Source organism: Hyposmocoma kahamanoa, unplaced genomic scaffold (genome assembly GCF_003589595.1).
Source record: "Hyposmocoma kahamanoa isolate Upper Pololo Valley unplaced genomic scaffold, ASM358959v1 185, whole genome shotgun sequence".
NCBI classification, from domain to species: domain Eukaryota; kingdom Metazoa; phylum Arthropoda; class Insecta; order Lepidoptera; family Cosmopterigidae; genus Hyposmocoma; species Hyposmocoma kahamanoa.
The window spans coordinates 599,611-627,231 of record NW_020653715.1 but is presented as its reverse complement, the minus strand read 5'-3'; the positions used below and the strand labels follow the sequence as shown (position 1 = coordinate 627,231).

Below are 27,621 nucleotides of genomic sequence, written 5' to 3'. Positions count from 1 at the left end.
TCAAATATTCTGTGAGATTGTCTCCCACCGGGGTAGGCGTTCAGTCGCTACGCTTTTGACAAACCTCTTCCTGACCTTTGACCTTTTTAAGGTCATCTTTAATCAGAGTCAAGGGCTACCTCACCCCATATTCCGTCCACATTCGATCTATAAATTTGTCTCGTCAATCTACTAACACTCATCTTTTCTTACACGAATGTTATTTATTTTTCTTAGTCAGATCAGATTATTTTGTTTATGAGACTACTGTAGTAGTAATAAATATATGTGGATGATTTACATTGTGTGCGACTGATGTTCAAGATTAACTATGGCACTAATTATAAATAACGCGAATTGACATTCATTTGCTGACGTCAAACAACTATACAAACAAATTGACATTTCAAAACTCCTCTCTCGGGGAAATTGACAGAGATAAATGAAGCATACTTGGATCTTTTACGTACAATATTCTTGTTATATTGCCCGACCCGTGTCGTTTATTTATTCATGAACGTGACAGAGAAAACTTCAAAATGTTGGAGAATATCATTCGTGTCGCGTCGAGTATCATTAATAGCTTTAAATTTATGTGCTCTTTTGAACCAATGTTTATTATCAGCCTCTTTGCTAAACCCTTGCTCACTTTTAAGGTTTTTTGACAGACCAGCAGTCCGAAATCATCCACAGTTGGGTATAATTTAGTAGCAGTAGAGCTTTTTTTGAAAAAGTTCGTCCAGGGAAGTAATACCACCTTACCTATTTCTGTTGCCAAGCAGTAATGTTAGCATTACTGCGTTACGGTTTTTGTAGGGTAAGCGCTAGTTACACGAGGCAAAAGAAGGCCACGTCGCGACCGTCCAGTTACCACGCCTTCATGTACATTAATAGCGAATCTGAATTCTATTTACTAGGCAACAACATTTAAATTCCTCCATAGACCAAATTCAAAATAGACTCGCCCTAGTGCCCGGGCGCTCATTTACGCTAAAACGTAAAAGATAAATAAATAGAGCGTAATTATTAATACAAAGATCGAACACTCAGAAAAAATTCCTTCGAATCGAAACATTCGCTCGGAATTTAAATACTGACATCAAATAGTAGATATATTTATTGTGGTTTAAACAAATTTAAAATTGTTCAGTATTTCATTTCTATTTCATAATCATACTGTGATAATCGAGAATTAAAAAGGATTATTTCAGTACAGCACGAAAATACTGTTTTTTCTTTTCAAAATACCAAGTGACGAGACGAATAAGTCGTGAGGATGGTACTGATAACGCCGCTTAGAGCTTTAAATAGCAAAAAATCGAAACTATGATGAATGAATGAATTATTGTATCTACAGGTTGTAAACATCACTATTTTGTATAGTTGTACAACTGAAATAATAATGTGATAACCCTGCGCTCCGAGAGAAGTGTAGGTATTGATGCGCTGAACAGGTGGGAGTTGTGTCACTTATCTTATACTATCGTATAACACTCCCGTAGTTTGTGCCATCCACCATTAGCTAGCTAAGTTCACCCACCAACATCCCGTGACTTTGACGATATCGTATGTCCATCTGCAGGCAGCATGTCCCACGTCTCTGTAACTATTTTTTGGCCACCATTTGGTTGTCCTTTTACTCCACCTGTCATCACCATGACTCGTAATACGTCATAATATATGTAATAACATGGTCTTACAGGCTTCAGATGTTTGTTGAAGAATAAGTTTTACCGAAGTTTAATTTAAAGCATGACTAGAGTAGATTATGATAATGATGTGCAAGATTATCTGGTCTCTAACTAGGGAATGTCCTAAAGCATTAAGAGTACCAGAGCGACAGTATTTATTCTTGGGCACCATCCGGAATTTTCAGACCAGAGTCAATTTAGAAATCATCGTTTCCGAATTGGTTCTATTGGATATTGAACTCGGGGTCCACAGTGCGTTGGGTCACCAAACTAACTATTTGACGGTGTAACTATGGTAATCAGTTATTTGTTCTGTCTATTTCAGTAACTGAACACAAAATGGTTACTATTGTCTTCATTGTTCCAGCTCCAATTACAACCACCAATGAAAAGCTAGCACTTCCCTCATGTCAGAGTGCGTAACGTCACGGCGGCGGCGGCCGGTCGGGTGAGCAATGCCCCGGCGCAAGAAACGCTTCGCTTCCCGCGTGCGTAACGCTTTGAGAAGCTTGCTGGCATTCCTCTTTAGCAACATTGGGGTTATCGTTCTTGTCGTCGGTTACGCTATAGCAGGTGAGTGTAATTATACATAATTATAATATCATACTTTGTGGCCGAGGGTTTTGAGTACTTAAATGACTAGTTTAAATAACAGGAAAAGGAAGAAAGGTAAAAGTAAAGGCTGTCATAAAACAAAATAACGATATAAACACTGGTACAATCGTGTAAAAACACGCCCTACTTAAATTACATGCAGGCTAGACATTGTAAAAAAAGGAAGTTACCCCAAAAGGGCCTGTATTTGTACAAATATTTTACTTTACAAGCAGTTAGGTTACATGATTTTCGATGGTATAATTGGTCAGAGTTTATATGAAGTCGCAGTAGGTCAGAAATTTGAACGGAAGGAAAGGAATTAAGGAAAATTTCAAAGTAGGTGGCCAGGAACCACAGAAAAGGGTGATAAAAAGTGGAATGACGATGAAAGAGGTCGCATCACACAAGTTAGTACAATTAGGTTTCGAGGGCAATTATATAATTCAGAAGTCAATATGCGCAAGTACGTGATGCTCTTAGAAGCTTGTTGGGGTTTCCTTTTAGCAACATAATTCCACTTGTTGCCGGGTATTCTATCGGATAATGTATTTTTTATAAGAATGATAAACCTGAGCGGAATACGGGTCGCCTCAAATTGGCACAGCGACTCAATATAAACTTTATCGTCTACAAGATAAGGTTACTTGGCTAAATGCAATACAATAAGGAACATGTTCTTTATTACGTGAAATACAAATTTCTTCTTTTTTTTCTTCTTTTTCTTCAGTCAACCGTGACCATGGGACCTGTAAAGGGCCCGAAACGTTGGTTTGTTTGAAAAAACTAATATACTCGATTTAAATCCGGAAAAATAGTTTCATTTCCTATACTAATTTATTTTAATGCAAAATAACAAAAGGTTTCAGCTGCTCGTCGCCGTGCTTCTCTTGTCATGCTTGTGCCGTCATGAGCCATGTAATGTGTACCTTAGCTTCGCAATAACAAGATATATTTCTATAAAAGTCAGGCTGCCGCTTTGCTGCATCGGGCTACGGAGCGTGAACTCTAGAGATATCAGTGCAATGTAGCACGCCGTTTCTACGAAATAAAGTTAAATAATAAATAGTAAAGGTGACGGTAAATGAGGGTGCCGTATACTGTAAGTATGAAACACATCGGATTGTTTTCATTTTATTGAGATTACAGTCCTTCTTTTAATTAATAAACGGTGAGCAACGTGCATTCGAGACAGGACTAGCATTACATATTGATTAATAATTAAATTGAATTAAATTTATTTATCACTTACGCTATTTTGTCGATTACGGTTACTAATGAGAAGGGCAATTATGACATTTTTTTCCTTTCTTGGGTGGAATTTAAGAAGGACCACTACCTGACTATCCCGTTTATGCGGGCTGTAATGTAACTTACAATTTTGACGGACAAACGATTCGGATTTTGTGTTCTATTTTGTAACGTAAATAGTTCATTTTCTATAAAATTCAAGTGATATAATCGCTATTTTCGAATTTTTATCACACGCTGGTTACACGGTGACGGCACGAGTCAGATTTATAGCAAAATAACATTTCTGCGCGGTATTTCATCACCTACAAATATTGAGCACGATAAGCCTAAAAGCCGCTACGCACAATGTACAATTTTTGTTGACGCAATCGCCCACACCTTAAGTTTCCATTACTTTGCAGCAATAAAATGCCTTATTATGATAACAAACAATTAGAGATATCCTCAAGTACTTAGTTCAGTTAAACTCTAAAAACAATATATTATTTTAACACTTTTTCTCATTTGTATTTTCTTTTATAGTATTTGTACAACGTGTCTTGTTCTGGTCCAAATCTAGTTTCAAGCCAATTAATGTATCGATTTATTTTGTACGTATGCTGTCCTGTTCGTGTAACAAAATAAAATAAAAAAAAAATAAATATAAGAAGGCCCAGGCTATGGTTTTCGCTATTTTAAACAAACTTTCGACATCCACGGCCACGGCAAATTGGCAACTTGAGATGACTGGTACAAACTTGCAAGTTTTGTTATGGCAATTAACAATTGATTTAATCACAGATTTCGGAACCAAATACTGTTGCCGATTAGCGAAACTTTCAACAGGAATGGCTACGTCTCAGCAGTTTCATGAAATTATATGAATAACATCATTAACAGGCAAAGAACAATAAATACAGTAGAAATGGTTAGTTAGCGTCAGACGCGTGCCAAGTTATAGGTCTCGAAAGATATATCTGAGCTCAGTCCGCCTTGTATGGGAGGGCTATGTGACTTGTGGCACCGTCTTGTTGAAACCACATGTTAGTGATATCCATATCGTCAATAATAGGCCAAAATTGAGTTGTGAACATCTCTCGATAGCGTAATCCATTGATCGTAACCGCATTTCCAGCCGAATTTTCGAAAAAAAAAACGGCTCAATTCCAACGGCACAAGTTACTCAGCCACCAAAACAAAGAATTTATTGCAAACCGAATTTACGATGGCATAATTTCACGAAATTCAGCCGTTAAGTGGCCAGCTCGATCATGTGATTTAACACCGCTGGATTATATTTTATGGGGTTATGTTAAAGACAGAGTCTATACCGAGCCAATCGAATCGATTACAGCCTTAAAACTCAAAATTGGTGGAGTGATTAACGAAATAGACCCACCATTTTCTCAAAAAGTGATTAAAAACTTTGATGAAAGAATGCACATCTGTAAGTGTGGTCATGGTGGACATTTATCAGATATCATTTTTCATTCATAATTGCCAAACCTTACTTTTTTTAAAACAATAAAAAATTGAATCGTTGTTATCTAAATTTATTGTTTTATTTTGATTTACAAAACAAAGTTCTTGCTGAAAGACCCTTTATTACCCGTGGTGGTATTACATATCATCAGAAAGGCTTAATTTAATAAATTTTCAGTTTTCTGTCTCTCGAAATATTTTTTTGTTACAAGAAACGAAAGTAAAGTTTATACCCATACAATATGGTCGTTTCTTGTTTGGAGAACTAAATTAATAACATCAAAACGTCGTAACTTGTAATGATAGGTATTAATGGTATTGAACTTTCAACGATATGCCAACAGGGTAAAGTTTAAATTATATTAAAATTCCAGAATTTCTTATTTCTTTTTAAATTTGAAACTACGACCAATCAATATCAAGATTGTGTTGTGTTTCAAATTAAGAATGTGTGAGTGTTGGCGACATCGGTTACGATAGTAATCGAGGCTTCAGGTACTTCTATCGTATTTTTCTTCCGTATTAGCAGGTAGTTGAGGGTTGCCAGTTGCCAAAACTCGAGGATCAAAATTGCTTCGTGCGCGCATCGCCTAATAAGGAAACTTAAGTGTTTTATTTGAAAACTTGTAAGAACAATTCATCATCATCATCTCGCAAGTACTGGTATTATTACCGATTTGTCAAAAGAAAATAATAAAAAACATTAAATTCAATTGTTTACTGCGTGTAAGTCGCGCGTGTCAAATTACACCGCGAGCCATCCTCGCAAAATTTATAAAATAGTCGCGCGCTAGCGTGGATATAAATTGTAGCGTCGCGTGTTGTGTGCGCCATGCTAACGCTGCTTGGTTGAGCTACTATTCCTTAGTTAATCCATTAATAACTCCTGTGAAATTGGTCCAAAATCCTATTAGCCTTAAAACAATAAATAGCTATTTTCTCTAACTAACTTAGAAAGGTGCACATTTGAGAATAAAATTGGATTTACGTGGAACAAAAGACGAAAGGTCGGAGTTCAGAACCGTACCCATTGTTCAATGTTTTTAGAACCTTACAAATAAACAAAGGCTACGTTAGCTAATTTCCTGATCAATTCTGCTCTGTACATAATACTTCTAGTAAGGTCCCAAAATTGTTACGTCAAAAAGTAGAACTTAATTCTACTGTTAACTTATGGGTAGAATTTGTTGATATTTATTATTAGTTGATTTTCCAGTTGTGGAAGAGCAGAGTCCTCTGACATATATGTCAGGTATATGTTACTTACTAGAGTAAGTAACATATACCTATGTTAGAACCCTCTGGTTCTAACCTTATCATTGTAATAATTATTGAAATGCACTAAAGTTTTTTTTTATAATAATCTGATTAAACATAGTTAGTTGAAAAATTGCTTTTATAATTTACAATACACATGAGAAGTATCTTATTTAGTCAACATTTTATGTTTTTATGTGGCGGACGGCTTAGAAGTGGATATCCCTACATACAGACTTATTCCCCGAACGTTATAACTTGAGTGATAAAACATCCCTCTGAATAATTAAATGTGTTTCTTTTATTGAGTTGTAATATTCCCCTTTGTTCTATTTTCATTTATACGAATCAAGGCTATAGTTTTATATCGCCCATAAGTTTCCCATGAAATCAGAGCAAGGGCATAAAGGGAACGTCCGTACTAAAAGCCGTTCACCGATCCGGAAACGCGACAAAAATTTGTGAAAGCTTATTATTCCACCCGGAACATCACAGCGTAAGGTCCACTAGTTACAAGTTCATTGGAAATTATTGTATTGTAACATCCACTTATGTGGTCTGTGGTAACATCTGTGCAGCAGCGATATCATAGTTTCGTGAACACTAGTCATCCATGCAAAAAGGTGCCAATGCGATACTGGACACTTGTCTGTTGTAAGTTTTATCAAATTCGTACCGCCAATTGAAGGAACCTGCAGTATTTTGGACACGTAACGAAGAGTAAAAGTCACTCAGCGTACTATAAAAATAGAATATGCTCGGAGTATGAAGAATAAGATTGGAAATGTGGTTATCCGACAGAGAATCAAGGTCGTCGACGTAGCTGGAAGAATAAGCTGAAGTGACAATGGGCTGGCCATATCTGACGAAGAATCGATAATCAATGGGGAAAACGAGTTTTTAAGTGGAGACCTCGGCTCGGCAAACGTGGTGTATGATGCCCTCTGGCCAGATGGAGTGACAATCTGCGAAAGGTAACTGGTAGCGACAAGCTGAGGACCGGGCAAAATGGCGCACTTTGGAAGAGGCCTATGTCCAGTGGTGGACTGCGATAACATCATGGTAAATGGGCAATGGATAACAAATTCTCCAACTAATAATGCAATGAAAACGCAGTCGAGAAATCCTCCTGGTTGAAGAATCTGATAGACTAGTTCAATCTTAGCACACGTACCCTCTTCCGTGCGACAGCTTCAAAAATAATAACGTCCATGATGATCGCCAGTATTCGTAAAGAAGCGGCACGCTAAGAAGAAGAGTGCCTTGATTACCTGTCTTCGTAAATTAAAAACTAAAGCCATTGGGTCTTTTCAAGGCGAGAGTGAATGGGGATTATTTAGGTATGCTTGCTCCATCTGGACATCTTCATCAATTTCCACCGAATCAGAAGGAGGGCAAATACGCACTTATTTTATCATATAAAAAGGTACAATGTCACCACTAAGATGCGAACTTACAACCGGTAATTTGAGAAGCAACCTTTCTTCCACTGGGCTACTACTGCTCTAAATACATAGGGCGCACTATAAGTTTCCGGAACTGGCCACTTACATAACCAATATTTAAAAAGTAATTACAACCATGTGTAATAGTATGTGTGACAAAGTGTTGTCGTTGTTTCCCTATTCATAACATACAAATACAACAAATACAAGACATGCATTACCATGCGCTTGTGGTTTCTCGACGCACATCAAAGGTGTGAAATCGGTAAATTCGCATGTAAACCAGATAATGAAAGAAAGTTACCAGTTTCTTACCACGATGTGGTTTTTTTATTTTCTCCATATTTCGGAATGGTTACGATGTCGCCGGGTTTTAACTGAGTTATTGGGTTAAAACCCATTCACGCCCGAAATCGAGGGCAAAAACTATTTACAACTAAATATTTATAAATCGAATTTTGCTCAAATGTAATGAATGATATTATTGCAAAATGTTTATTTTTTTTGCATACTACATATACATATTTTGCCTTTGTATTGAATCGGTTTGCTTGAAAATCGCATGAACATGAATCGATAAAAAAACTCGTTAATTCTATTTGAATTCTAATTGAATCCATTTTCATAAAAATCGAATTGTATTGTGCATTCCTAGTAGTATGTCAACGTCCACAGGAATGCATATATTGCGATACCAATTCCGTATTATTTTATCCACATATAATGTTTCCGCCTACGATTTGAGGCAGAAATGAGTTAAAACCCGGCGCTTTGGGTATACGCTCGGGCAGGTTAATTGGGCTTTAACCCACTGCCTATCTCTGCTTACAAGAAATAGTACTACCAGAAATGCATCGACTTGTGTGGATACAGTGAGTGTGATTTGCTGAAAAAAGTGAGTGACAATGGTAACGCTGCAAGTAATCGAGATGAAGGTAGTCGTCGACAGCGAAAGAGAGTAGACAGATACTTATGCCTGTTTTTAAAGCTGTCATCTACCGCTGCTTAGTCAACCCGTGATCATGAAGCATGTAACGAAATCATATAGGGATTGTAATTAATGATTTCGCATTTAAACCGTACACTATGGTCATATTTATTATTTTAACGCTTTTTTTTTTGCTCCAGAGGACCATATTTGTCAGTATCTGTTTGTGTGTCGTACTGCTGTACACAACCCGTCTCGAATACGAATAGCCATGTAAATTGCAATGTGTGAAGAAGTGCGTGTCTAAATATATTCAGATCTTTTGGTTCACCTTTGCTGATAAATATAGCTAATCTTCAATTAGCGTTGATACGGTAAGACTTTTGTCACAGTGACTTGTACTGTTTATAAAACGCGAAAATAGCATAGCAGGTATTGTGATCGTACTGCAGTCTGTAACTATTACCCAATATTAGTGTTGGATAACGGCCAACCTCTCTGATATTGACATCATTTCGGGTTCGGTTAAATCTGTCTCGATTACAATGTTATATTTTTGTATGCCTTGACCTATACCTGATACTGTTGCTGTTATGCTAGTATTTCTATAGCTGGAAAAAGTATTTGTCGTAGCCGTAATCGTCGTTAGCAGTAGGGGTGTTGATAAAGCTGCTTCCTAATACGCTGCTTGTCTTTTGATCTTTGATATTATTCTGCAGTTACCGTCTTATGCCTCCTTGTGTTTTTATATTTGATTTGTTATAAAAAATGATTTGGTTTCCCAGTATACATGTGAAGATAGAAACGGTTCCACCGCCTATAGACACTGCCGTCGCATTGGCGTGATTCTTTCTTCCCTTCTATTTAGCAACAGCTTTAAGACAGAAATATTGAAGCAGAAACTTTTCCACTTAGTTCCACTTGCAGTAGCAGTAAAACTCCTTGTGAAAGAGTTCGTCCAGGGAATTACTGTCACCTTACCTATTTTTGCAGCTAAGCATTACTGCGTTCCGGTTTTGAAGGGTTAAAGGTGCTGATGAAATTGCAGGCACGCGGAACGTGTTAATTTATACCTCAGGGTGACGACCGCACGCGCCCCTTAAATATTTGCGATTTAAAGCTCTGACTGGCACTGCGACTGCTGTAGACAGGTGTGTTACTATCAGGCAAACAACACGTCGACCCGTCACATTGTCTTGTTTTCTCTTCGGTTGGCTAGAAAGTCCGGAACAGTTAATATTTGTGTCATTGACATAGCACCCTTTCACAGTTTCTTCCTTCCTAATGCGTACAAGGAAATGGAACACACTACCGGTGAATAAACATTTACACAAATGCGTAACATCGTTGGTTACACGTCGTTGGCATCACGAGAGATTGTGGCCAAGCGTGTGTCTAAACAAAATAATAATAAAAATGGCGGTGATGGTATTTTTTTGCAGTATAAGCTCAATTTACATTACCGCGGAATGGGAGCTATTGATGCAGCGAAATTTTTTTAACGGACACACTCATAGCCCCGCCACTAGGGGAACCCTGTGTCGCGGGTGCTATGGAAACGCACATAGATGATCATAAATTACACCCCAACTCACGAGATAAATAAATTTAGGCCGTACAAATATTTCTCCTGGTCCGGCAATCGAACCCGGGACTTGGGCGTGGCAGATCAGCATGGTAACCGGAGGCAGTTAAATTGTACAGCATAATGAAGTTTATGTCAAAGGTGTAATGTGAAAATTAAATACAATACGGTAGCTGTAGGAATTCTCGAGATAGCGCGAGAACTGTTTGGCTCATCTAGTTTCTACGTTACACAATTGACATAAAGCCCCATCATTATCTTGTAGTTACGAAAATTGACTTCCATGTCGTTCTGCAGCAATGTGAATTGAGCATAATAAAACTTATAATATCGTTCGGGTTTGCCTTTGATTTTATTCCTCTAAGCTTTTACTAAATAAAAGACTTCAAGAGAACTGTCAGCTTAAGTTTATAACACATTTGAAAGTTGTAATAAATTTGATTTCTATATTCCTTCTCAATGTAAAAACAATTTGAACAATGGGATATAATGAAATATGCGAACTTAAATTAAGTTGTCGGCATAAAGGATGACAGACGGAGCAGTATTTTACTATTGTAGAGTGTGCCAAGATTTCATGCTCATTGTTTTAAAAACAGTTACAAATATTGGACCGAGTTGAAGACCCAAGAATTGTTAGCTACCTACGCAATGTGCAGTCATCCGGAGTATTTTTTAGCTCTAGTAATTAGAGTTCTTGAGTTTGAAGTAATTAGAAATGTCTTCTCGAATGCGTTGAACCTTTTTTTCATTGTAAAAAGTAAATCGGATGTATTTTTTAAATTTTTTTATAATATCAAGTGACAGGACGAACAAGTCGTACACCTGATGGTAAGCTACACGCCTGTCCATAACAGGCGCACTCGAAGCTTTAAATCGCAAAGATCTAACATAAGTTGACAAGTCTCATGTGCCTGGAATTTCACTACCCTTCCAAACCGGAACACAGTAATGCTGACATTACTGCTTGGCGGCAGAAATGAAATAGGTAAGGTGGTAGTGGTAGGGTAGCAACCCTGGACGAACTTTTTCACAAGGAGCTCTGCTGCTATTACTGTTAAAAGCTATTTATTACATTTCTAGTACACAAGTAAAATAAGTATATATTTCCACGCTAACTCAACAGTGGACATCATTGAACACTTCCAAAAAGAACACCCAAAAAAGAAAAATACATTACATCGGTGTTTAAATTCTTTGATATTGTGAAGAAAAATCACTGTTTCAGAGTTCTGTGTATGTACAAAATGTCGGCTATTGTTAAATTCGTTTTCCTCTACATTGAATAAGACTGAATTAATTATATTCATAATTAATATTACTTTCAGACCTACAAAGATGCGTGGGTTGTTTGTTTCACTTAATTTACCGTGGATTAATTTTCTTAAATAATGATTTGTTCTAAAAACGATGTTTATTTAGTCTAAAAAAGAACCTATAAATACTTAAGTAATTATCAGATATCGGAATAGGAAAAGTAAAATTCAAGGAACATAGTTCTGTAATACCGGAATCGCATTTATTACATGATAGAGTCGGATCTGGGTTTCGTATGCGGAATTCATATGCGAAATTTACTAATGAGCTTTCGGTGAAGAAAAACACTGTGATAAAACCTGCACCTCAAAGAAGGTTTATAGTCCTCGGAAAGAAGACTAAAAACTGTGAAGACTAAAACCCTCGCGTGGGAGGAGACCCGTGTCCAGCAGTGGGACGTGTAAATGGGTTGACGATGACGATGATGAGAATAGAGAGAGACAATCAAATAGCCTTTCGGTCTATATATTTGATATTTAATTAGCAATACTTATTCACGTTAACGTGTTGAAAAAAAGAAAGTGTAAATACAATTTAATTATTTAGGCATTTCAGAGGGATGTATTATCCGCCTAAAGCGTATATTATTTAATGTTAATACTATTTATCGACGATTATAGAATTCAAACCTTATCAGATCGTTAAAACTAGAAACATTCAGCTTAAGATGTCTTTTTTCAAGTGTTTACATTTCAAATAGAACAACACCGACCAATTTGAGGTTACTGACATTAGTTAGCCTTCAATTTTCAACAGTGTAGAAATAAAAAAGAATAGAGACACATAGAGCTATCGTTGTAAAGATGCACAGAGCAAGCCTTTTCACTGGTAATTACTGTAACCAAAGTACACCTAGACTGATTCACTATTTTAATCACTTCCAGGTGCTTTCATGTTTCAATCGATAGAGGGAGAGGATGAGATGGAACGAGCGACGCAAATGATTAACGAGCGGAACGCGCTCGCGCAGTTTCTCTGGAGAAATGTCACCGTGCATTACAACCCGTTGAATGAAACTGCTATTAAGACCAGGTAAGTGTTTATAGATGCTACATTGCTTGCGGAAGACATTGGATGCGGTCCATCGAGTATATAACCAGAAATAGAGACGAAATGTCGTTTAATTTGTTTGAAAACTATTCTGCCATATCATTACTGTGACAACCTGCGCTCCGATTGGCTAGCCCGAATTCGAAACAATTGAGGGGTGTCGTCAATTGTTTCACTTAAAATCGACCAGTTGAGCTTTGCTATGACGAAAATTGCAAAATTACATATTTAATATTTAATTACCGATTAAATTTGATTCCGTTTGTTTTGTAATTGGATGTTTTGCTGTTTTTCCCCATGCGGTGGCATGGAACAGCACGCCATTGTTACCGATATTATATTTATTACAATAAATACAGAATATTTTTGGAATATACGAAGACGTACACACGGGTCACTTGTTGGTGCAGCCTATATTTCAGTGCAAGCGAGAGTTGATATTTTTAAGGGATGTATCACTGATGAGTTACCAGGAATGTATGATCCTTATTTCATTTCTATTTCTGGTTATATATTGGATGATGCGGTCAAACGACTTTGCAATCCTGGATTGTTTCTGTATTGGCTACAGCCGGTTTAAGTAACATTATTGTTATCGTATGGACGGTATTCAGTATACTATTGCGTAGTCGCGTTATTAGTAATCCTTAAGCGCGCAGGTGTTAGGTCAAGCAGGGCACGATGTAAGGTGGACAATCGTCTGAATTCCACCCACAAATCGGACAGAACCAGGCTTGAATCATCCGATTACTGCAAAATATTTGGACAACCCTACATCCATAATGCAGAGATAATATGGACCTTTTTTTTAAAAGAGATTTGTCACAAAAACCGATTACGATTTTCAAGCCCATTCAAAGACTCGACTCCATTTGTAACTTTTTTTAATGTGTGTTACGCGATTAGTCCGGCGTTTGTGAATCGATTTTGATGATTGTTATTTGTTGGAAAGAAGGCTACTTCAGTATTGGTTCAATTTAAATTTGAAGACAATATTTCACTTCTATTTGTGGCAAACTAGGGGACGAATCCGGTTTCGCGCACTGTTCGGTAATCGATGTCAATAAAACTTGCCAAATAGATGTAATTTTTCGAATTTTTGAGGTGGGTTTCTTAGTACTTTGTACTGAGGTTGTTGGTGTTTTGGCTTGCCTCCCTTAGACGTGGAATATTTCTTCCAATTTCAATGGAACCAATACTGAGGTAGGTACTCTCTTTCCCACAAAAATATAACCATCAAAATCGGTTCATAAATGCCAATGCAAATGAGTTATCGCGTAACATACAGGTGAATTGAGAACCTCCTTTTTCGAAGTCGGTTAAAAAAGGATCTTCATTTACTAAGTTTTTCTATCTTTTCAATTTCCTGCGTCCGCATTAAACTCTTTGTATATGCTCGTTTAATGTGGGTGCTTTAGATTCTATTCTTATCCTTAATTAAATTGGGATATGTGAGCTAAGGTCTACCTTTCCCTACGTTTCCATCCACTTTCACTTTATAAATGGTTACCGTTGTGCTACCATGATCCGTCCTTTCTACCTGACTAAACCATAGAAGCATGTCCTTTTTGATTATAACCACTATACGCTGTCTTATTATCTATACGTCGCTCTCTACTGTGTGGAAGAAAAAAACAAAAATGTACTTTTTGTCTCAGAGTTTCGATTCTTTTCAATAGTTTTGGCACTAATAGCGAAATAATACGGCATTGTTATTAGAGAAGCCTGTGTTCGGTGTTTGGTTGACCTGTAAGTGACATTGAACTTTAAGTGTTAAGTATCACGTCGCAATGCTCTATATAACGTTATTTACCTAACTTTGACAAAGTACATTAACATAAACTAATCAATTCGCATAACAACATAAACGATTAATGCGTAGTCAGTCATCTTTCTCCGAAATACAATAAAGCCTGCTCTCTTGGTAGGCACACACGTGAAGAGGATTGCCAAGAATAACCGAGGCAGTAAACTTAGTATTGCTAAGCCTTTGAGAAAATTGCTAAGCCTCAAAGTGAAAAGCCCATTTCTACGTTGTCTTCAAGAAGGGAAATTAGTTTAAAATCACTTTACTACTGCCTTCATGGTCGAACGGCTACCATGCCGGACTGCCACGCAGAGGTCCCAGGTTCGATACCCGGGCCGGGAGAAATATTTGTGTAGCCTGCATTTATTGCTCTCGTGAGTTTGGGTGTAATTTATGGTGGTCTATGTGTGTGTCCATGGACCCGCGACACAGGGTGTCCCTAGTGCGGGGATATGATGAGTGTCTGCGTTATTATTAATATTATTACCTATGCTGGTACCTGTAAAGGTACTTGGCTGAGTGAACAAAAGCTTTCCTAGATTTCTCACAGATGGCGCTACGCCAAAAAAGTTGTTAAAAACCATAACCAAAAAATTCCATCCATCCGACTGGACTTGAACCAGCGCCATTTCGCATAACGCAGGTCGCTCTCTCAACGAGCTACGGATACGGAACGAGTCGGCAGTCCTTACGAATTTTTCGCTGTTTTTGTGTTGTTTTTGGTTTTTAACGGCTTTTTGCCGTAGCGCCATCTACGAGAAAACTATGAAAGTTTTTTCTTCACTTACCTTTAGGTACAACTACCAGCGACTGACAAAAGATGACGCTTTTTTATATTTGTTTATAAATCTATATAAGTGCTCCACTAGTTAGTAGTTATAATTGATACTCATTTGCTTTTTGTCTCTTAAATAACTACGTCATTATATTGTATTAAGCTATTTTGGCATAGCCTTTTAAGATTTTAAATAGAAAACCACCGTGAAATTCAGATATATTAACTCACGTATTCAAGTCGAATTTATGCCCGCCGTGTATCAGACCAATCCGTGGTCACCGTGACACGCCAAAACCCCGGTCACTCAGAACGGCTGCAGGCGCAGACGGCGGGGAGCAACTACTCTGGTTTGCTTTTTCTTATTAAAGTCATAATTGTAGGATTTCACACTACACTAACAACATCAATTTCTAAAGTTCTTTTAAGATTTTGAAGCTGTCATGAACCATTACGTCAAAAATGCTAAATTCATGTACAAAGTTGGTACACTGCTTCGTAATTGCTTCTACGTTTACTAAACTCATTCGTCAAACAATATTCCTCAAACAAACCTTCGATATTTGCAAACACGCTTTCATGTTTTTAGGTAAACACTCAAGTTTTGTCATCGCCTACATTTCGTGTGATACAATTTTGTTTACACAACAATAAGTATGCTGTTTGTCAAATACTCGTGTTCATTGCCTTAGGCTCTTTTTGTTTTGTATATTTTTTAAATTTTTCTATAACAATTATTTAAAAGAATCACTGCAAAGAAAATGTATAGAAACGTATTTAATAATAACGTACTTTAGTTAGAAAAATACTCCGAAAAGATCCAATTAAAATCATATTAAAGTTTTTAATTGCCGCTTTCTTTTATGATTATCAAACAAGTCGTGCGTCTGATGGTAAACAACAGCGTAAGAAAGAACGAAGCGCGAAAAACTGGTTTGCTATATTAAAATAAATGGTTTTAATAAGGCTTTATTAAGAATATACGATACACATGAGGATATTATCTAAATAATGTGCTAATCGTTACACGATAGGATGTACTTTATTCGATCACATATAATTCCGAAAACAGGTACAAATAAAACTCTAAAAAGAATAATTTAAGAATAAAATATGTAACTTTGCACATAATTTGACTGAAGCCCTAATAACAACTAATTACTTAAAAACTAACCAACTAACATAATAACTATTTCACATTCCATCCCAAAACTTGAAAATTGTCCAGTTTAACGACACGCCGCGCCACCCGCTGCCCCGTCAGTCGCCATCGGGCGCTTGTTGACATCGGATCTGTGCAAATTTCCTCCACCTGTTCTTATTTTATTTATATTAATTTTAATTGCGCAGATTGCGCAAAGATCTCAGGGACACAATCGCAGCACCCGTCACTCTGAGACATAAAGTTGGCAGGTACCATGAGCGGGTATTTTCACCAGCACTCTTACCTGATACGTGATGCTCACTTTACTGCCTGGCAACGAAAATAGTTACAGTGTCTTCCTGGCATTGACCTTTTTTTTTTTTTTTGACGGGGGGAAATCTTTATGGATACCCCTGAGCCCAGGGAGACTCAGGGGTTATGTGGGGACTCTCCCTCCAGACTGGAAGGCCTACCCCACTAAAACCCCCCCGGGTTTCCCTCTCGCCGGGTGAGTCGGCGCCGTGGGATCAGTGAACATTCACCACGACGCCACCCGGCCGCCCTAGCTTACGCCAGGGCTCCCGCGCCAACGGAGGGGCGAGTCGGTTGTCATCTGACCAGCCCCTCAGACGAGTGAGGCCGTGCACTGCAGGCTCCGGAGTCCCTGTACAGAGCCCGCCGCTGGTCTCACTAGAGGATCAGGCGAGCAGCGAACTGCCTTCGCCTTCTCCCCGTACGTCTGTGCCGGAGCGGGTGCGCGTCCGCCGCGTCCTCGCGCACCCTCTCCGCGGCCTCCTTTTGCGACATAACCTCTGCGCAAAAGGAGGCCACCGCCTCCCAAGACTCCTCGCTATCGAGCATGGCGGCAACCACGCTCGGCAGCGAGAGGTCCTGCCCTACAGTCCCCGTCAGAGTGCGGCGCTGTTCATCCCACCGGCTACACACCTCTAGCGCGTGCTGCGCGGTGTCAACCCCAGCGCAGCACTCGTGGCACGACGGGGACGGTTCTCTCCTCGCCACCTTGTGCAGGTAGTGACCGAAGCAGCCGTGACCGGTCAGCACCTGCACAAGGTGGTACGCCAGTGGCCCGTGGGACCGGTTTACCCACTTTTCCTGGCATTGACCTGCCTTTCCTGGACAAACTCTTTCACAGGAAGCTCTGCTACTACTGTTATTAGATTACATGTTTTTTACGTGATTTATGTAAGGCACTGAAATCCATAAAAAATGAATGGATAATAATGTTGAATGAAAATTGTAATGAACGGATTACCTTCCAGCTTTTTGGTTTCGACACCAGAGCCCTATATTTATTTATTACGTATTCAGACAAATCCTATTCCAGTTTTCTGTTTTGCAGGATTAGAGAAGAGTTATTCATATATCAAAAGAAGATAGTGTTAGCAGCACGGCATGGGTGGGACGGAGACCGCGCTAGCCGCCACTGGAGCTTCTCATCAGCTTTCTTGTACTCACTCACCATAATCACCACCATTGGTTCGTTTAATTTTTATCTATAAGGGCGTCTTCAAATTAGCGCTTCAGTAATTTCTAGTTCACTAATTGTGGCTGCAAAACTGGCGCACACGTATCGCGATAGTAGATAGCTAAATATTATCCGAAAATTGGTATTAAATACGTCTGATTTGAAGGCGTACTAAGAGACCCCACACTAACGTCTTTCGAGCGTCGGCATCTTGCCATAAGCCCGCACAGAGTCACAAAGAGTGGACAGGACGTCCACGTGGCGCGTCATGTCGACGCTGTGCGTGCGTTGGCTAGACGTAGACGCTCGAATGAGGGGTCTCTAATAATGAGCCTATTTGCTTTCATAAAAAAATGGCATTAATTGATTCCTAGTTGTTGATTACAACAGTCCATCTAGCCTTTGAGTATGTAAGTGAAGGAAAACAAAAACATTTCTACTACAACATTTTAATTATGTTCATAGGTTACGGGCACCTGTCTCCGCGTACGGCCTTAGGCAAGATACTGACTATCTTCTACGCCTTGCTTGGACTGCCTTTGTTTCTACTGTACCTTGCTAATATTGGTAAGAGTATGCGAATTAAATAAATCTAAACGAGTATAAAAAAGCTGTAGTAGCCTAATGATATAACTTACTGCCTCGCGAGCTGAGGTCGTGGGTTCAAATCCGGTTTCGCACCTTTGAGTTTTTTGAAATTTGTGCGCGGAATTTAATTTGAAATTTACCTTGTGCTTTTCGGTGAAGGAAACCATTGCGATGAAACTTGCACGTCAAAGAAGGTTCTCAACGTGTGAAGTCCCCGGCCCGTATTGGACCAGCGTGGTAGATTATCGCCTAAAACACTTGCCTAAGAGATAACGGTATATAAGGACATATGATGAGTTGATGATGATGATGAAATTAGTGTGTTTGCTTTCGTCTTGGGAAGATCTTTAACGTCTACAATATCGAAGATTTTACTTAATTGCCACGTTAGTTTCAACCTAATACACATGGTCATAGTATAACTCCTAAATTCTTGACTAATTTGCATTCTATGACATCCATGGTGGTAAGATATGTCTATGATAGATATGACAATTTTCATTTTAACCGACGTCGACAACTACACGAGATTGAGATGAAATTGTAAAGTTGAAATCGTAAGATTTATTTGTTTCAGGCGAATTGTTAGCTCGGTGGTTCAAATGCATCTACGCGTTAGTTTGCCTGTGCAGAGGATGCCCTGGGTTTAGGATGAGAAGAGTGGCGAGATTAAGGACACAGGTATGACTTGGTACTTTCAGAAAATTTTAGATTTTGAGCATATCCTATTAAGTTCTCTTAAAAGTATTAGTTTGGTGTAGTTCCATAATAAAAATGCAAAATATTTGTTTTTAAATTTTATCAATTACTGAACACTCGATAGTCATCAGGAGCTGTTGGGTAACTAACGAACTAACTGCATTTTTAGTTCCTTCCTAAGTATTTGTTTATTTCCAGCTAGAAGTCAGCGATGTCGAAAGCATTGAACGTCCAGAAGGTTGGAGAAACGATCCTGCCTTCAACATTCTACAAAACAATAACCAGGCAGACTTGAGATATCAGTCTAATAGAATCAATGCAGATGGCTATATTGATAGAGGCCAAGATAGTTTAGATGAAGAAGAACACTTGTATAGGTTCCCGCCTTATAGAGAAGGTTGCCCACAGTATAGAGATTTTGTAGATAGATATGGTCAGAAAGCTAATAGGAACTATCAGTATAGTGACCTTTTGGATAGGTATCCAAACAGATATACTTCTGGCGCATACCCACCGTTCAGAGAAGAAAGGTATAGACATTCAGTTAATACGTTTAAAGACAATTATGAATATAGAATGAATGATTTACGACTACAGAATATATATCCGTCCGAACGACATCAGAAAAACAGAGAACTCTTTGACAGATATGACGCAGGTACAAATCCATATGACAGATATCCACAATCTAGAGAACCCAGAATACCAAGCGCTGCAAGATATACACCATATCCTAAGAATTTTCAGAGGTAAGTGCTATAAATCTATTTATTACCGGCGCGTGCACTAATCGTGATGGAGAATCAAGTGTTTTTTATTTTGATAGATCAGGGATATCACTCTAAAAAGTATATATCACTTTTTCCCGCTTTTCTTAAAAAAATATTTTGATACCTATAAAAGTCTTATCAACAAGATTCCAAAGTTTGAGAACATTCAGAGAACAGAAAACTTTCATTCATTTTGCCCTTGCTTTATTTCCTTCACTAAAAAAAATTTGTTCTCTTTCACACGCACTATTACAAATCGATTTATTAGTGGCACACTGATCGCGTCTTTAAAGTCAAACCTGTTTTGTTTTGACGCTAAAATCTAGAAAAACTACATAACAGTGAGTTTACTTTGTCATGCGCGTGTAAATGCAAATGATTTTTTTAAAATCTTTGATGCTGTTTCTTAATCATTAATATTGTCGTGTCTGTTTGAAAATTTAATTTTCATTAATGGATCGTTGATAGAGTTTAAAAATATTCTTCAATTTCTGATTTTAACGGAATGAAACATCTGCTATTATGCAATTACTTCAGTATCCTGATGTACAGGATACTGTAGCGGTTACATTTTCGTGCTTTTATTTACCTCTGCCACGTTTGTACAAGAAGTTTCTGTATAAAATTCCATTTTAGTATCTTTTTCGGAACGATCTATCATTCGCAAGATTGATGGGAAGGTTCAAGATTGTGTAAAAGAAGCGTATTACTCCAAAGTGACGTGTCGACGATAATGGATAAAGTCGAGTGTATTTTTAATAAGGGTCTTTAAAACGCGCCTCGAGGGGGAAATAAATCATTGTTCAAACTTTTTCCGAACGATTTGTTTTACGTTGCGCTCTTGTCTGTAAACTCAATGAACCACTGACAGGAGATAAATTTGTTGATTTATTGAGCCTTTCATTAGATCCATCCACCATTTTGATTTGTGCTAGCAATCATTCTAGTAGTAAAAACGAACTACTGAAAATGTTGCTAGCCAATGATTCGATCATTTTCAAAATAAAGACGATTGCTATTCAGGCGCCCAGACTATACAAGGAGCACATCAATGCCGATGCCACGGTATTACGAGCCTCCCCGCCCCGCGCCCCGGGGCTGGTCCGAGCCCGTGGCCGCCCGTAGCGAGACATCCAGCGAGTTCAGCTACGTCACCTTTGATGCTCAGGCCATCACTGTGCCGATTAGCGTTTGCGTTGCTATTATGTTTGGGTAAGTTTCCCTAGTTGAAATGATTAATCGACTTTTCTTACTTTTGCGGCTCTAAATCACGTGTATTTGTTTTTTCAAGTCTCATGGTGACGGCTGGTTATTTAGTTTGATACATATTTCAGCATCACTCACCGAGCTACGAAGAGAGTTACGCTCGGGAGTCAGCTTCAGATTAGCGCACAGATCTTGCAGAATCATTACTATCAGTATCATCATAGTGAAAGCGTTACACTTCCTAATGGTTAAGGTCATATGCCGCCATGTTGGCCTAACACGACTTTTTTATGATACCAAGTGACTGCCACTGCACCCGTCACCCTGAGACATAAGTTGACAAGTCCCGTGTGCCTGTAATTCCATTAGCATCCTTACCCTTCAAAACCTGAGTGCACTAATGCTCACATTACCGCTTGGCGGCAGAAATAGGTAAGGTGGCAGCACTTCCCTGGACGAACTCTATCACAACGAGCTCTAATGCTACTAAAATTGGATATTTCACACGTTTCTAAGGGTTGTGAACTTTCTTCGACCAGTTTCATCAATGTTTTTCTTCACAGTTAAATTGAGGTATCGTTGCTAAACATTAATAAATGTACGCGTCTTACAGATTAAAGATATAGGTGTATGCCGTCACAGGGTTCGAACCACCGATCTCTCAATTGTTCGCAAAAATTATACAATATTATTTTACAAATTGATATTCCTTATGGAGGAAACATTTTATTGCTATAAGCTCATACACGTGAACGTATCTGATTAACATGTAAAGCAATAAACAATACACTCGTTCTTGTAGAATATTACCGTGGAAATAAACGAAAAGTAAAGAATTGGTACTCGAAGGTTTAATAACGTAATGGTATTACGTTATTAGGCATAAAACGAAAATACTTAATATTGGTTCGACAAACGCACAACAAGCAATCAAAGACCTACTTATCGTTAATAATTTTCTGAATTATTATCGTTGCTGATGCGGAAATTCTGAAAAAAAGAGCTGAAATTTTATTTTAATAATAAATAAAGCATTATAGAATGAAAAATGTTGTCACTACCACGGACTTTTGGTATCCAAGTACGCAGAAGCTGTATCATTTGGCATAAAGGTTTTGTTTCACTGTACTTTAAACCTAGTAGATGGCAAATTTTTAATATGAACCGGAATCTTATAGAAACATTATTTATTAATTTCTGAAGAAGGAGGAAGAAAGTTAATAACACAAATTGTGTTAAGTCGAAGTCAAAGATGATAATGATGATTAATATTCAATACTTTAAAGTATTGATTATATTATATATTTGAAATATAAATTATTTACAGGTACCTGATGTTCGGGTCGATGTTGTTTCGTCAATGGGAGGACTGGAGCCTACTCGATGGCTCATATTTCTGCTTTATTTCTCTGAGCTGGTAATTGCTGATACAAACTTGAGCTGTTTTTATTATCCTTCATTCCTCTTCATTTTGTAACGTTGCCTCTTTCGCACTTACATTTTAAATGGCACCTAATGGCGATTGCCCTTACAATTTTTAATGTTGCTCATTTACGTATCAAAATTGAGATAGTTGAACACTTAAAGAAACCCGTCTGTCTGTGTTATATGTGGAACACAATTTGGGATAGTTGAACACTTATAGAATCCCGTCTGTGTTATATGTGGGACACAATTTGAAATAGTTAACCACTTATAGAATCCCGTCTGTGGTATATGTGGGACACAATTTGAGATAGTTGAACACTTATAGAATCCCGTCTGTGGTATATGTGGGATACAATTTGAAATAGTTAAACACTTATAGAATCCCGTCTGTGGTATATGTGGGACACAATTTGACATAGTTGAACACTTATAGAATCTCGTCTGTGTTAATGTGGGACACATAAGTCTCTTTAAAATTTTTAATGTTGCTCACTTACGTGTCAAAATTGAGACAGCTGAACACTTATGGAATCTCGTCTGTGTCCACCATCCGTTCATCTGTCATAGCTGCTTTTCTCCAAAACCATTAAAGTTAAAATTTGATATAAATATAAAAACTGTAACTCAATCACAACAGCGCAGTATTGAAAGCCGAAGTTTTATTTTTTAAGTTTTGGGTGAAGTGGAAAATATTTTTTGGTGTAATTAAGTGAGATTTAAAATGTAAAAAAATAACTGCAGGAGTATTAATAGTGAGATATGTGTTAATTATTGTCACTATTGTTTCCACAAATACTTAGAAATTTATTTTTGTAGTGAATAGAATTTGTGGTACATTAGTTATTTAAGTACGACGTGGACTTCACTGATTATGATTAAATAAATAAATAAATAATGCACACACTCATAGCCCCGCACTAATCCGCGGGCGCAATGGACACATACATAGACAAGCACAAATTACATCCAAACTCACGAGAGAAATAAATGTAGGCCATAAATGTAAGGTTCGATTCCTGCGCCGGGAGAAATATACACATATTTTTCCCAGCCCAGGAATCGTACCCGCAATCTCTGCGTGCCAAACCAGCACGGCAACTGTTCGATCACAGAAGCAGTTAAACATTGATCAGATGTCATAAATAAAACATTTCAATCGTAGGAGGTGTGCTTACTGAAGAAATTTGGTTTATTTGCTAAACCAAGCTAGAGTAATATACTATAAAATAAATACTTTCTGATAACTTTTTCAAATATGATTTTTAATTGGTCTACCTATGTGGTTTTTACAGTATTGGTTTTGGAGATTTCGTGCCCGGTGAGCGAGTGTATACCGAACGCATACAAGCCCCTTTCATCGTGTGCTCTATGTATCTAATGCTGGGAATGGCACTCGTCGCCATGTGCTTTAACCTCATGCAGGTTCGTGAAAATTATTAGCAAGTTAAAAGTATTATTAAGAGTTAAAAATAATATCCAGCTTAACCGCTTGATATCGTCGTCTAGACTGGTTGGTCAGTAAACTTTGTTTTTCCACAGGGGTCAATACTTGGGCTTACCTTATTTCTTATTTACAGTAATGATTTACGATTTATAGTTCAAGACTTCAGGGACATTATTTTATGACATGACGTTAATGCCTTGTGTTATTTTTGTAACAATAATAGCATAAGCCTCATTTGCAGTTCGACACAAAATATAATATGAAATTGATAATAACAAAAATCAAAACATTACAACCCTAACCTGTTTAAAATGAAATTGATTCTCGAAATTGCACAGGAATGTTCTGTAATACCTGTCTTACAAATATTAAATTATTTAACTTTATTATTACATTCCAGTGTTTGTATATTTGTAAAATATGATCAGAGAATCCTGACTTTACATTTCCACTGTCGGGTTTTCGTCAGCTTGTCTTTCACTCAAAGTCGAGCTCAATGAATGTTACATAAAAATAATTTCCTAAAAGCATAATCCTGACTTTTGACGTAATGGTTTTGTTATCATTTCTCTCAGTTCGTAGAATTTAACAATACTTTGGACAGTCTAGCGTTATAGAATTGACGTTTCTTTAGACTTACTATGGTTCGCACGTTAATATGACAATTCTAAACTAAAATTCTTTTGAGTTCTTAGGTTTTCGCGATTGTTACACATAGGAAATGGAACTATTTTTCCGGATTTAAATCGCGTATATTCGTTTTTTCAAACAAACCGACGTTTCGGGCCCTTTACAGGTCCCATTTTCACGGTTGACTGAGGTGGTACAGTCTTCAACCACACAGTCAACAACACCGTCGCGTAAACAAGTCTGCAGTCTGCGAGCATGTCATGGATAAACCTACATACTCAATGAAGTTGACAAACCCCAAGTTCTTGCAAAAGAAGTCCGTTATCTACCCAGGATGCTGCGAGAGGCCATTGAAATTAAAAAACATCCTAATTTCAACAGGGAAGATGGTTTCTCCGTACCACCACTTTGGGATCCAGTATTTCCTCTAATGAAAAATCCCAAACAGACATAAGACTGCAGTACTAATTAATATGTTTTAGTTTATTCTATTTTCTATTAGTAATTAATAATAAATTTAACTTAATAAAAATTCATTCAATAAAATAATTTGTAAAACTTAATGTAGCGTAAATTGGAATGTTTTCTTTGTAAAATTAAAAATAAGGTATTTAATTAATAACTATTGTAACTATAGTGAAAAAATAAGGTGGTTTGCATCAATATTAGACATAACTGGTTGAAGACTGTACCACCTCAGTCAACCGTGAAAATGGGACCTGTAAAGGGCCCGAAACGTCGGTTTGTTTGAAAAAACAAATATACGCGATTTAAATCCGGAAAAATAAAATTCTTTTCTTCTTTTTAAATGATAATGACTCATTTAACAGTGTAATATCATTGCATTTAACCATTCAACTATATTCGGTTTGCTTTTGTACGTATTGACATCATTGTATACCTTTTTCAGGAGCAAGTGATCCACTTCTTTGCGGGTATGAAACGCGCTCTCAAACGTATCTGCCGATGTCGCTGCAAAAGATGACATTGTTTATACGCTTATAGAATCAGTCTGTATGTAGCACTTGTGACACCATCTGTATATTTATGAACAAATAGATTATCTTTCATGTATACGAATAATAGGGGAGTGTTCCATAGGCTTAATAAAGACTTTTAAATTATTTAGTTCTTATTTCAGTGAGTTTATTACCCAAGTTTCAAGTGTCTAAATTGAATTAATTGTGATGTCAGACCCACCAGTGTGATTGTTATCAGTTACAAAAGAAATTTGTTTTACATCTGGGACGAATGAGCATTTTAGAGATGCAAGGACGTCTTGAGCGTTTAGGACTGGGCAGCAGCTCACATAACACGATGTTTTTTTTAAATATATAATAGACACACGCTTGGCCACAATCTCACCTGATGTTAAGCGACCATGTGACCGACAATGGGACACGTTTGCCTAAAAAAATGCCTATTCACTCTAGCCTTGAATAGCCCCAAATTGTACTTTTCGGGAAACACAGATATAGAGAAGGCAGCAAAGCGCACTTGCACGCATCTTGGTATATCAACGACATAAGGGTGGAGTGTTCCGGACCTTCTAGTACCGAAGGAGGAACGGTGAGGGTGGAACTAAATTGAAAAGTTCCTGCGCACACTCCCCGAAATGTGTCCAATAGAGAACGGACAAGAAGGCTACTTTTCTGCGATGGCCGAGATTTTGTAGCTTCGACTCTACAAGAAAATTGTTGTAAATCTTAGAGTCCAAATGTAAACTGACATCAAATAGAATTTGATTTGAATCAAACCTTACATGACCTACTACGGGCGCTCCAGTCTCCTGTTATAAATAAATTATAATAGACACTAGCTGCGTTTAATAAATGCAAATCAAAATCTTAATACTTCCCTCCGGCACGTTTTTCATTTTCTCCCAAAGTAAAATCAAAGTTGGTATTAAAACTTGAGTAAGTAGTGGACCCAAGACTTAAGTAGTGCATTTGCATGACTAACCAAGTTGGCTCGACTATTTTTCCATCCGCGCTGGGATTTTTATAGATTAAAAGTGCCCTTAAAGCACATGTAGAGCGTTAATGACATAGTATAATAAGAACAAGTAGGTCAACTCTTGCTTAATGGGCGCATCAATACCTACACTTTATTGGAAGCGTAGGGTTGTCACATTATTATTTTAGTTGTACTTACAGGTAGTAAACAAAATTTGGTAATAAGATTTTAACAAAATATTTGTGTTACTTCACTAATTATGCACTTTGAAATACACGTGGTGAGCGGAATTTATGAAAAAGATGACGTGCTTCATCTGTTTAAGAAATGCATCATCGTCGTTCTATTTGGATTTATTTCTGTGAACACCCCCAGATCAGAACCAATTTAGTGAAAAAAGTGTGTTTCGGAAAAGTGTTTTTCCTCATCTAACGCTCATAGTGCTAACCGCTGGTTAATCGAAGTCGTTACATAAACAAATAATAAATATTATTTTGTAATAAATATATTAATAAATATATTATTATTATTTTGTTACTGACTGATCATAGTTATCCCTTGACATTGTATTTCCAATTGTAATATTGTGACATTGATAACATGAAATAAACGATTCTATTCTATTCTATTCTATAAATAAATAAATAAATAACTCGGGGTGACGGGTGCAGTTTTATAATATATATATATATATATATATATATATATATAACGTTTTTTAGTTCAAAGATGTTCATTATTCTATTTTTTACATTAAAAAATAAGTGTGCATTTGACCTCTTTCTCACTTGATGAAAAGTAATGATGAAGCCGAAGATGGCGCATGCACACCTAAATAATGCCTATTCACTTTCGCCTTGAAAAAGCCCAAGGCCGTTCAGGAAACAAATTTGCAGTTAGGGAACTCCACTCCATAGCCATTCACCATATAAATGGGATCACCATATGGGAGCAAACCGCCTCGTATGAATCCTTGAAATATCCATAATGTATATAAGGGTGGAACCCTAGCTCACTGATGAATTCATTCGTGCAATTCCCTCGCACACTCTCCGTGATATATCCTGTAGCGATAAGCAGGCAAGTTTACGGCGATGTTCAAGGCTCTGTAGCATCGTCTCTACTAA

General features: G+C 37.5%; 1 protein-coding gene across 1 annotated transcript; it reads left to right on the top strand.

Annotated features, from left to right (window-relative positions):
- The first annotated feature begins 2,051 nt into the window (after nucleotides 1-2,051).
- LOC113226255 (potassium channel subfamily K member 18-like) lies at nucleotides 2,052-25,718 on the top strand. The gene is made up of 10 exons (XM_026458818.1): nucleotides 2,052-2,243; nucleotides 12,396-12,543; nucleotides 17,648-17,784; nucleotides 18,239-18,340; nucleotides 18,939-19,042; nucleotides 19,259-19,809; nucleotides 20,854-21,042; nucleotides 22,364-22,453; nucleotides 23,757-23,886; nucleotides 25,449-25,718. The coding sequence occupies exons 1-10, from the start codon at nucleotides 2,126-2,128 to the stop codon at nucleotides 25,521-25,523; spliced, it is 1,644 nt and encodes a 547-aa protein (XP_026314603.1). The 5' UTR covers nucleotides 2,052-2,125; the 3' UTR covers nucleotides 25,524-25,718.
- The last annotated feature ends 1,903 nt before the right edge of the window (nucleotides 25,719-27,621 follow it).

What these genes read in the sequence shown, in the direction of transcription:
- LOC113226255 (XM_026458818.1), top strand. Translation starts at nt 2,126, where the DNA reads ATGCCCCGGCGCAAGAAACGCTTCGCTTCCCGCGTGCGTAACGCTTTG. An exon ending in GAAACTGCTATTAAGACCAG is followed by an intron (nt 12,544 to 17,647) that starts GTAAGTGTTTAT and finishes TCTGTTTTGCAG; the next exon opens with GATTAGAGAAGAGTTATTCA. An exon ending in ACTGTACCTTGCTAATATTG is followed by an intron (nt 18,341 to 18,938) that starts GTAAGAGTATGC and finishes TATTTGTTTCAG; the next exon opens with GCGAATTGTTAGCTCGGTGG.